We start from the raw sequence: 12,491 nt of genomic DNA, 5'->3' as shown, positions 1-12,491 counted from the left end.
TCACCCGGCGCAGGGACAGGACAGGGACAGGCTGGGGCCACCGAGGCAGTGCCAGAGGGACTGGACTGCAAGGGCTGAGCCCTTTGGCCAACACCCAGCCAGGGCGCAGTAAAAGCTTGTCACCATTCCAGATGACAATGGGGACAGGACAAGGACATGATGAACGGAGAAGGTCTGGGTGGTAGAGTCAGAATGAACCACAACAGTCAGAGGCACTGGGCAGAACAGAAACGAAGGATCAGAAGCAAACACCGGCACAGCACGCATCACCCTGCCCCTCAGACCACGCCCACCGCCGTGGTGATGGTGGCCATGGACCACAGCTCACTCACCTGACACGTTCCCTCCCACAAGGGACCGAGCTCTTCACTGCCTTCTTCCACGACTGTGGGACCAGCAGGACCCAGGCTGGCATGGGGCTGCAGACACCAGGGGAGACAGAAAGTGTCCTGCCACAAAGGGTTCACCTTCTCAGTATGCGATGAGGTTTTGCAAATCAGCAAGAGTAGATGGACATTCTGGAGAAAAATGGGCAAATTCACAGGCAGTACAAGTGATCAGTAAACTGGGAAAACATACTCACCCTCTCTTAAAACTGCGTATCAAATTGAAGTGAGATGAAAAAGTTTTTTCACGTATTAAATTAGAAAAGATTTTTCTTAAAAGCTAACACTCAATCCTGCTGATGGAGAAATGGGCATTCTTAGAGTTGTAGAAAGAAGAGCAAACCAGTGCAACCCTTCTAGAAATAAATTTGACACTGTATCAAGAGACTTAACAATGTTCATATTCTTTGACCCACCAATTCCACTTCCAGGAATCAATCTTAAGGAAATGATCAGAGATTAGACAAGACTTTAAGTGCAAGACTGCTCACCATAGTAATATTTATTTAAATAAAAAACTGTAAAGAACCCCAAATTCTAAAAATAGGAATTGTTCATTGAATTATGGTATAGCCATATAATCGAATACTGTATATTCTATTAAGCTATTAAGATCATGTTTTTGAAGTACATTTAATGAAATGGTAAATAGTAATGACATAAAATTAAGTAAAGCAAGCATATAATACTGTAACACATAATTCGAATTTGTAAATTCCTATGTAGCGAGAAGGTAAGAAGGAAAGACATATGTATTTGGAAAGAATATTAGAATTACAGCAACAGCAGGCATACTTAGGAGGTGAAAGCTTCATGTTACATGCATGCTTTCCAAGTTTTCTGCCAAACAGACATGCAGGGTCCCGGGGAAAACCCTCCTGTGCTACCGACTCACCACCCTGCCTCTTGCTGCCAGTAAGGAGGCAAAGGGCACCTCGTCTGGAGACAATCCAGTTGTCCTAGGACACTGAGGCCGGATGTACTGCGGGTATTGGCGTCACAAGGCCACGTGGAAGTAGAGTTGAGACTGACATAGTGGCAGGAGACCAGAGACCAGGAAGCAGGTCCACCCTCTGAGAGTGCAGGACTGGAGAGGTGCACGGAGGGGCGGAGCCTGCGGCCACAGGGTCAAGAGAGACAGGACCCCAGGGAGAGATTCCCATGAATCCCAGCTCAACTCCCTGGCTCCTGGCTTTCCCAGCATCTTTTGGGGTCTGATACTAACTTCACTTTTACTTGAACTTCCTTGAAGGGATTTCTGTTGTTTGCAACCAAACCATTATTGACCAAATTAGGGAGAAAAATTATTTTAAAGTTAGTGTTATAAAAAAACTAAAAGAACTTAAAAAGTATTAAATTTAATAAAGTGAAATGTAGCAAGACTGATGAATACAAGGTCAATATACAACCATATTTCTATAACAATGACAGTTATTGGAATTTTTAAAATGATACAGTTTACAATATTGTAAAAATATCAACAGCTAGAAAGAAAGCTACCAAAGTTATGCAAGATGTCTGCACAGGAAACCATAAAATTGTTGAGAGAAATTTTTGAAAATCTTAATAAATGGACGCATACACCATATTCATGGATTGGAAAACTACGTACTGAAAAGATGCCAATTCTCCCTAAAATGATCTATAAAGTCAGTGTAATCTCAGGCCCCTCTTCCAAATACCACCACGTTGGGGGTTAGGGCTTCAACATATGAACTGGGCGGGGGCAACACAAACATTCAGTCCCTAACACTGTGCAAAGAAGATTTCTTATGACACTACAGTAATTCAGACAGTGGGGTGCTGGAACGAGACTAGACAAACGACCTAATGGATATAAAGTTCAGAAGCAGACTCCACGCACACGGTCATCTGATCTGTAACAAAAGTGACACTGCAGTGCAATGGGGAAGGGTGGTCTTTTCCATGAGTTGTGCTGAGTGTGTAGATATGCACACGGTAAATGAAGCGACTCCCCCCTCACACACGCAAAGTGCAAACCAGGATGGTTGGGGACGCTAAGATACAATGACTCCCCAGCTGTAAGAAAGAGAGGAATAGTTTCAGGCACAAAGGAAGAGGCAGTGTTAAAATCAAAGTCATGAGAACTCCTAGGACCTCTGAAATAGCAGTAAGATGCAGTGATGAGAAGCCATCTGTCTGGGTGGCTGGTGAGGGCTGGGACTTGCAGGAGGCAGGAGGGCCTTTAAAGGTCGAAACAAAAGCCAAACCCAATTCCCTTCCATCTAACACCTCGGGTTTGTTCACCTCAGTCTGCATCAATGCCACAGACAAGGTAGAGACCTTGAACTCTGCACCCGCTCTTGCAGGGAGTTGGTAGAGCAGGCATTCTGAAAAGATCAGCTGTCCAGAAGCCCTCGAGATGCCTTCAGAAAGACTTATGAAAGGTCTTTATCCCTGAAAGAAACTTGAAAAGATCTAAGTAAATGGAAAGCGTCCCATGTCCATGGACTAGGAGACAATACTGTTAAGATGACAATGCTCCTTAATTAACTTACAGATTCAATGGAGCCCCTTTCAGAATCACAGCTGGCTTCTTCACAGAAACCGACAAGGTGATCCTGAAGTTCATACGGTATTGATTGCACAGGACCCCAAACAGCCAACCATCTTGCAAAAGAAGAACCAAGTTGGAAGACTCCCACTTTCCTATTTTAAAACTTACTACAAAGAAACAGAAATCAAGACAGTATGGTGCTGGCATAGGCTAGACATACAGATCAATGGAACAGAATTGAGAGTCCAGAAATAATCCTACATATCTATGGCCAACTGATTTTCAGCAAGGGTGCCAAGATGATTCAATGTGAAAAGAATAGCCTCTTCAACAAATGGTCAATGGGAGAGCCACAAAGTGAAAGAATGAAACTGGACTCTTACCTCACACCATATACAAAAATTAAGTCAAAATGGAGCAAAGGCCTAAAGGTAAGAGCTAAAACTATAAAACTCTTAGAAGAAAACACAGGAGTATCTTCATGACTTCAGATTTGACGATGAATGTGACACGAATTTGGCAACTGTACAAGACACAATAGATGTGACACATCTTAGATGTGACACCAAAAGCATGAGTCACAAAAGAAAAAAATGGATAAAACAGACTTCATCAAAACTAAAAACACCTATGCTTCAAAAGACACTATCAAGGAAGTAAAAAGACAACCCACAGAATGGGAGAAACTATCAATACTTGAAAATCATATATCTGATAAGGGACTTGTATCTAGAGTATAGAAAGAACATTTACACTTACAGATAATAATAAGACAAATGACTCAATTTAAAATTGGGCAAACGATGTGAATAGACACTGCTTCAAAGAAAATACACAGATGGCCAATAAACACATGAAAAGACGCTCAACACCACCAGTCATCAGGGAATTGCAAATCAAAACCATAATAAGATTCCACTTCACACCCACTGGGATAGCTATAATGAAAAAGTCAGACAGACACAAGTGTTGACGAGGATGTGGAGAAATAAGAACCCTCATATAACTGCTGGCAGGAGATGGTGCAGCCACTTTAAACAGTCCAGAGGTTTCTCAAATGGTTAAAAACAGAGTTACCAGTATTTCCACTCCTAGGGACACACCCAAGAGAAACGAAAATACATTCATGCAAAAACTTGCACGTGAACATTCATGGCAGCACTATTCATAACAGCCAAAAGGTATAAATAACCCAATGTAAATTATGAATGGATTTTTAAAATTTGGTATAGTCATACGATGAAATATTCTTCAGCCATAAGGGGAATGAAGTGCTGACACATGCTACAACATGGATGAACTTTGCAAACATTACGCTAAGTGAAGGAAGCCAGTCACAAAAAACCACGCTATATGTTTCCATTTATAGGAAATGTCCAGAACAGGCAAATCCACATAGACAGAAAGTAGATCAGTGATTGTTTAGACCTGCGGCACATGAGGGGTTAGGGGATGACAGTTACAGAGACATGGTGGGGGGGTTTCTTCCTGAGACAATACAAACATTCTAAGATTGACTGGGGTGATGGTTGTTCGTATCTGTGAATATATTAAAAACCACTGAATTGTACATTTTAAATGGGCGAATTGTATGGTATGTGAATTACTTCTCAATAAATTGTTATAAAAAAGTCTTGTGGTTGTATCAAAGCATCAAAAAAAAAAAAACAGTATTGCTTTCCATTGAGAACTACTCTTAAGGTTTTTGGTTTTCTGGGGAAACTGTATTTCCTGGAGAAAGCTGCTAGGACTCAAGTCCCAGGTCAGCACACGGGAACCACTGGATTCCTTGCAGTCTTGCCCCTGTGTGGGGCAAGGGTCCCTCCCACCCGTCTGCTCCCCGGGAGGGGCCGCTTGGAGTCCACACACCTTAGAAGGGGAGGCAGTCACATAGGACCCTACTCAGCATCTCCAGGCCACGGAAGTCAAGATCATGTCCCTCGACTCCTGCCTGGGGTGAGGCAATGCAGGTCCAGATCCCTGCCCGCCCCAGTCTGGCCCTCCATGGCCCAGATGGGATGGTCTGCCCCAGCCCTGGCCTACATTCTGCCTGGTTCGTTCCTCTCAAGGCTGCTCGCAAAACACCCATACACAGGGTGCCTCATCCAGGGTCATTCCTAAGTTAGATTTTTCTTAAAGGAAAAAAGAAAATTCCTTTAAGGATAGTTTTTAAAAACTGTTTCAATAGGTTCCAAACATTCCAGAATACTCAGTCCTACTTTTTTAAACCTCATTGCCCTGTTTCTCAGATTTCTTTAGAACTTGTCTCGTTAAGACGGATATCAGGAATCTCAATGGATCCCACTCCTGCCACCCTGGTCTGAGCCGCATCAGCGCTTCCCTTGTTCAAGGTTGAGCCTCCTAACCAGTCCCGCTGCTTCTCCTCCTGTACCGGCTCTCCTTCAGCACAGCAGCCAGAGGGCCCTTTAACAGTAAAGGCAGACCACCTTCACCGCAGGGGTCCCCTTCCAATGCCACGAGGACACACAGTCAGCTACGCCACCGGTCACGCCCCACTCCCTCTCCAGCTGCCCAAGCTCCAGGGCACTCACTACCATACATCCCTTGAACACGAACTCCTGTCTGAGGCTTCGCACCTCTCCTTGGAGCTCTCTTCTGCAAAAGCATCTGCTCTGCTCCCCTCACAGGGGTCTTGCCCCCATCCCCAGGGAGGGGTCCCTGCTGCCCCATCTAAAATTGACACCCCACCCCAACCATCACCCACATGTCTCCCCCCTCCCTTTTATTTAATCCTTCCCCTTGGCATTTACACCATTCACTAAAGTATAGGCTTTACTTCAGTAACTTGTATTGTCACCCACCAGACCACAAGCCTTGAGGAGGAGGCTTGTCTGCTTGGATTACTGCTGCATCCCCAGCGCCCCAGCTTTTGTAAACCAAACTTTCAAGGACACAGTATTCTCCAGCATGTCTTCAACCTCGGTGGCGGCCCATGAACTTGAACAGGAAACAAATCCCATCTTTACTTCCACTAACTTCCACAAAGTTTAGCATTTCCTTCCATTATGAAGATAGGCGACAAACCACAGTCATTTCAGCAGTTCCAGGGACTTTTTGCAGAGATGCTGAAAGATTGTTTATGGTTATCATGACTTCAGAATTCTGGTAATTAAGAGACCCACTGTTAGATCTTGTTATTTAATATTGAAGAAGCACTTATATAACAATATCACAGATTTGATTTTTTAAAATTTTGATAACTATTCAGTAGAATTAATTTTCTTTGTAACCACATGTTTTATTTTATGTATTTAAAAACATAGTTCTGAGAAAAGGGTGTAGGGGTTTCGCCAGGCTGACACAGGGGTCCACAGCACAGAAGAGAGAAGGGAACCCTGGACTGAGGCACCTGCTTCTATGCTCAGGATATGTGATTTAATATGGGTCCAAGTTGGCCTGCTGAGAATTCGGTTTTTTTCATTATCTAGTAGAGTTTTGCTCCATAGCGCACAGGTTTTGTGTTAGTTTATAATATACCCTCTTCAAAGTAACAGAACAACAAGAAAAGAACTCCTGAGTCAGACCTACAGCCTCCCTGGGGCCAAATGGGCCCCAGAGTTTGCGGAGGCCTCACTGTGGTCCAGGTCCTGGGCTGACGCGAGACAGGCATTAAGTAGATAATAATCCATTTTTTCTTGCTTTCTTGTAATCCAGGCTTATTGTGAAAATAAAAGCAATGAACACGGGTTGGGAAGACAAGGTTAATCCTCCTTTATCCCAGCTTTGCCTAAACCTCTCCTCTTGCCAAGTAGATACATTTTTACCAATGGGCTGTCACTCTTTTTTAGACCTTGTTCTAAGGACTTTAGAAATAGACATTTCCATGTAATTAAAAAAAAAAACCCCTAACACGATCATCATTTTTATATTGCTCTGCATAGCATTCCCTCAATAACCTTCCCTGACGGTGCACACGGGGATCCAACCCGTTCTTTCCAGTGGCTGAAGAGAACTCTACTGTAGAGATGAAAGCACACCTATTTAACCAGCCCCCTGCTGAAAAGGTTCCTATTCTTTGCTACTGAAAACAACGCTATAGCAACAAAAAGTATACAATGAAAACAATTTAAAGGTATTATTTTTAAAAAGTTGTTCAAAACTGGTATACTGAAAACCACAAAACATAATGGAGAAAAGATTAAAAGGTCTAAATAATTACAGGGATATATATTATATTCATGGGTTTTAAAAAACTCAGTAGTATAAAGAGGTAAATTCTCCCAAAATTCATCTGTAGATTAAACACAATAAAAATATCAGCAGGTGTACTTTTGTGGAAATTAACAAGCTGATTATAAAATTTATACAGACATGCAAAGGGTCAAGGATAATCAAGGTAATCTTGAAGAAACATAAAACTGGCAAACTCAGACCATCAGCTATCAAGGCTTATTTTCAAACTAATAACTGATGCAGTGTGTTATTGGTACAAGGATACATCAAAAGTCCAGAAACAGAACCACCCATGTGACAAAGTGAGGTTGGGTCAACATGTGGTACTGAGTCAACTGGCTCTGTCTCCCGAACAAAATAAACCTTGAACCCCTACCTCAGACACCACACAAAAATCAAGTCCACACAGATCTGTAGCTAAATGTGAAAGATAAAACAACAGCATTTTTAGAGGAAAACACAGGAGAATATCTTTATAAACTTGTGACAAGCAGAGATATACTAAGCAGACACAAAACCTTCAACCATAAAATAAAAAACTGATAAATTTGACTACATTAAAATTAAGAAATTCTGTTCTTCAAAATGATACCTTTAACAGAATAAAAAGGCAAGCCACAGAGTGGAAGAAGATATTTGCAAGATATATAACTGACAAAGAACTCATATCAGAATATAAAGAACATCAATAAGTAGAAGCAGACGGATTAATAGAAAAATGGACAGAAGACTTGAAAAGGCAATTCACAAAAACCGGATATTCACATGCCCAATAAATTTAAAAAAGATGCTAAACTTCATTAACCATCAGGAAAAAGAAAATTAAACCACAAAGTGATACCACTACACCTCCACCAGAATGGCTAATTATGAAAGTACAGACAATGTCTTGCTTTGGGGAATACGTGCATCAATGGGAACTCTTATGCACTGCTGGCGGGAGTGTAAATTGGTACACATACTAGGGTAGACACTTATCTACTGAACACTGAAGGTTACAACTCAGCAACCCCACTGCTAGGCATACGCCCACAGAAATGTGCACACACACTCACTAAAACACACCAACGGCAATGTTAACAGCAGCACTATTTTAACACCTTTACTGAGGTATAATTGATATACAAAATACGCACATATTTAATGTACATAATTTGATGAGTTTGGATATATGCACGTGTCTGTGAAACCATCACTGTAACCAAGGTATCCATCGCCTCCCGAAATTTCCCTGAGCAGCACTATTGTTAATAGCCCCAAACTGGAAACACCTCCATCAGGATCAAAACAAGTAAGTAAAACTGTGGCACGTTCACACAATATAAATATTCTATACAACAGTGAGAATAAATCTTCCATCACTATGTGCATTCACTTGGATGACTCTCACTAACGTCATGTCAACTGAAAGAAGCCAGGCACAAAAGAGAACACATCATCTGATGTCCATTCATATAAAGTTCAAAAGTGCAAAATGTGAGTCAGTGGTGTGAAAGGTCAGAACTGAGGTTCCCTTGGGTGGGGTAGTACAAGGGATTCTGCTATGTTTACTTTGTACAAAGCCACAGAGCTCAATGCTTATGGTTCTTGAGTTTCTTAGTAATAACGTTATATTTCAATAACAAGTTTACATAAAAAACTAACAGAGAACATTCTTGTATTTATGTCTTTGTGCACAAATCAGTATTTCTGCATGGAGCAGTCCCTGAAGTGGTACTGTTGGTTCATTTTTTATTTTTTACCTTTATAAAATTTAATTTTTCTATATAACAAAGTATCAGAAGGAAGGAGTTTCCAGTGGTTCATTGATAATATGAGGTATATTCATATCTATGACAGGATTGGACACAGGGTGAAATTGGGCTTCAATGCAGGAACATGAAGGCATCTTCTGACACATAGGTAGCTCTGGAAATGGAATAGCCTTTTCAGAGGTTGGTTCACTTTTTAAATGAACTTTAAATCTGGATAGGTATTGCCAAATACTCTCAATCACCAACACATAAGAAAATATCTATTTCTGGCAGTCCAAGCCACAGCAATCAGGCAAGAAAAAGAAAAAAGGCATCAGAATTGGGGGAAAAAAAAGGAAGTAAAAATGTCTCTATTTGCAGATGACATGATTTTATATATAGGAAACCCTAAAGACCCCACTGAAATTCTGTTAGAGCTAATCAACAAATTCTGTAAAGTTGCAGAATACAAAATCAACACACAAAAATGAGTAGCACTTCTGTAAACTAACAATGAATGATCTGAAAAATAAATAAATAAAACAATCTCATTTACAATAGCATCAAAACCAATAAAATACATAGGAATAAATGAAACCAAGGAGGTGAAAGATCTCTACACTGAAAGCTATTAAGATATTGATGAGAAAAAGTGAAGAAGACATAAATAGGTGGGAAAATATCCTGTGTTCATGCATTGGAAGAATTAATATTGTTAAAATGTCCATACTACCCAAAGCCATCTATAGGTTAAATGTCACTATCAAGATTTCAACAGCATTTTTTTTTTTACAGAAATAAATAGGAAAAAAAATCCTAAAATGTGTATAGATAAAAGACCTCAAATAGCCAAGCAGTCTTGAGAAAGAAGAACAAAGCTGGAGGTATCACGTGCCCTGATTTCAAACTATATTACAAAGCCATAGTAATCAAGAGTATGGTAATGGCATTAAAAACAAACACAGACATCAATGGAGCAGCATAGACAGCCCAGAAATAAACCCATGCATATATATGGTCAATTAATTTATGAGAAAGGACCTAAGAATATATGATGGGGAAAAGACAGCCTCTCCAATAAATGGTGCTGGAAAACTGGAAATTCTCATGTAAAAGAATGAAACTAGACCTCTAAATTATACCACTCACAAAAATTAACTCAAAATGCATTGAAGACTTAAAATGTAAGACCAGAAACCATAAAACTCCTAGAAGAAAACATAGGGAAAATTTCCTTGACATGGGTGTTGGCAACGATTTTTTGGATATGACACCTAAAGCACAATCAAGAAAATAAAAAATAAACAAGTGGGACTACATCAAACTAAAAAGCTTCTGTCCATCAAAAGAAATTATGAACAAAGTGAAAAGACAACCTACGGAATGGAAGAAAATGTTTGCAAACACATCTGATAAGGGGTTAGTATCCAAAATATATGAGGAATTCATAAAACTCAATAGCAGTCCCCTCCCAAATAATACAATTAAAACATGGACCAAGGAGTTAAACAGACATTTTTCCAAAGAAAATATTCAAATGGCTGACAGATACATGAAAAGATGCTCAACATTACTAATCATCAGGAAAGTGCAAATCGAAACCACAATGAGGTATCCCCTCACATCTCTCAGATTGGCCATCATCAAAAAGACAGGCGATAACAAATGCTGGTGAGGATGTGGAGAGAAGGGAATCCTTGAGCACGGTTGGTGGGAATGTAAATTGGTGCAGCCATTGTGGAGAACAGTATGGAGGTTCCTCAAAGAATTGAAAATAGAGCTACCATATGATCTAGCATTTCCACTTCTGGATACATATCTAAAGGAAAAGAAGTCACTGTTCTGAAGAGATACCTGCACTCCCATGTTCACTGCCACATTATTTACAACAGCCAAGACCTGGGAACAAGGTCAAAGTGTCCAACGACAGGTGAACAAATTAAGAACATAATGGGAAAAATACATATAAATGGGAACGTGAGATACGTACATACATGTATATATAACGAATATATATATATAAAATGGAAATGTAAGATAGATCGGTATCTATATAATGGAATACTAGTATTTCATTACAGTAATCCAGTATAAATATATAATGGAATAATGGAACTATTCAGCCATAAAAAAATAAGGAAATCCTGCCCTTTGTGACAATATGGATGGAGCTTGAGGGCCTTACACTAGGTGAAATAAGTCAGACAGAGAAAGACAAATACTGTATGATTTCCCTTAGATGTGACCAAACTCATAGAAACGGAGCAGATTTGTCTTGCCAGAGGTGGAGGGCTGGGGGAATTGGATGAAGGTGGTCAAATGGTACAAACTTTCATTTTGTAAGCTATAAGACAAATAAGTTCTGGGGATGTAATGTACAACATGTTGACTATGGCTAACACAACCATTTTGTATATGTGAAAGCTGCTAAGAGAGTAGATCTTAAAAGTTTGCATCATAAGGAAAAAATATTTTTTGTGACTGTGTGAAGTGATAGATGTTAACTAAACTCACTGTGGTAGCATTTCACAACATATACATATATCAAATCATGGTTATACACCTTAAACTTACACAACATTGTATATCAATTATACCTCAATAAAACTGGAAAAAATAGAAGGAAACCGAAAATATCTATTTCACCACACCTTTACCCATAATAAATAATTCATTCCTGCCTGCATTTAAAAATATTTATTGTCATAAAAGGACAAATAGTTTATGATTCCACTCATATGAGGAACCCAGATTAGTCAAATTTATAGAAACAGAAAGTAGATGATGGGGCCAGGGGCTGGGGAGGGGAATGAGGAGTCAGTGTTTAATGGGGACAGAGTTCCAGGTTTGCAAGATGAAAAAGTCTGGAGATGGATCGTGGTGAAGGTTGCACAACAATGTGAATGTTGACTGCCACTGAACTGTACTCTTAGAAATGCTTAAAATGGTAAATGTTATGTATATTTTAGCAATTAAAAAAAATTTAAAAATTTATCGCATGCCTATTAGGTGCCTGGCACTGTTCTAGGTGCTAGGAATATAGCTGTGAATCAGAGACAAACATGTACTGCTTCTGACAGACTTGTATTCCAGGGAAGCTGTTATCAGTCAAAATTTTTGCTAATATAATTGGTAACAATGTTCTCTTACTGCTTTAATGGCATTGTTCTAGTTACTAGTAGGTTGAGTATATTTTCATATATTTGTGCACCATTTGTATTTCTTCTGTGAAGTGCCTGTTCATATCATTTGCTCATTCTTTTCTATTGGGTTGTTTGTCTTTTTCTTATTAACTTGCAGGAGCTCTTTGTATTTTATGGCTCTTACCTCTTTGCCTATTTATATGTCCCAAATACCTTCTCTAAGTCATCGGCTTTGCTCTGGGCTTCTCTCCCTCTCTGTCCCTGCCCTGGCCTCGTTTCTGGTTTCTGGTTCTTTGCTTCTGATGATGTTCCCCGTCCTAGGATTTACAAGCAAATTTTTCTTACATTTTATTCTAGTACTTTGATAGCTCCCTCCCGCCTCTGGTGGAGTCTTCTGGGTAGTGGTCCCATCGCCACTGTCCACCGCCCATTTGTGAGACATCTCTGTACCGGGAAAGGTGCAGGGGCCTGCTGGCCACCCAGGCAGGAGACGGCAGTGCCTCAGGCACCCACGTCT

At 40.2% G+C, this 12,491-nt stretch overlaps 1 protein-coding gene across 1 annotated transcript in view; it reads right to left on the bottom strand.

Annotated features, from left to right (window-relative positions):
- Window positions 1-359: 359 nt before the first annotated feature.
- MGMT (O-6-methylguanine-DNA methyltransferase) overlaps window positions 360-12,491 on the bottom strand; it is a 311,657-nt gene continuing 299,525 nt past the window's right edge. Inside the window, exon 6 of the mRNA XM_060126556.1 lies at window positions 360-518. Coding sequence (XP_059982539.1) covers window positions 497-518 — 22 coding nt within the window. The 3' untranslated portion in view covers window positions 360-496. The remainder of the gene's footprint in view (window positions 519-12,491) is intronic.

Source organism: Lagenorhynchus albirostris, chromosome 16 (genome assembly GCF_949774975.1).
Source record: "Lagenorhynchus albirostris chromosome 16, mLagAlb1.1, whole genome shotgun sequence".
Lineage (NCBI taxonomy): Eukaryota > Metazoa > Chordata > Mammalia > Artiodactyla > Delphinidae > Lagenorhynchus > Lagenorhynchus albirostris.
This window is presented reverse-complemented; position numbering and strand designations above follow the sequence as displayed.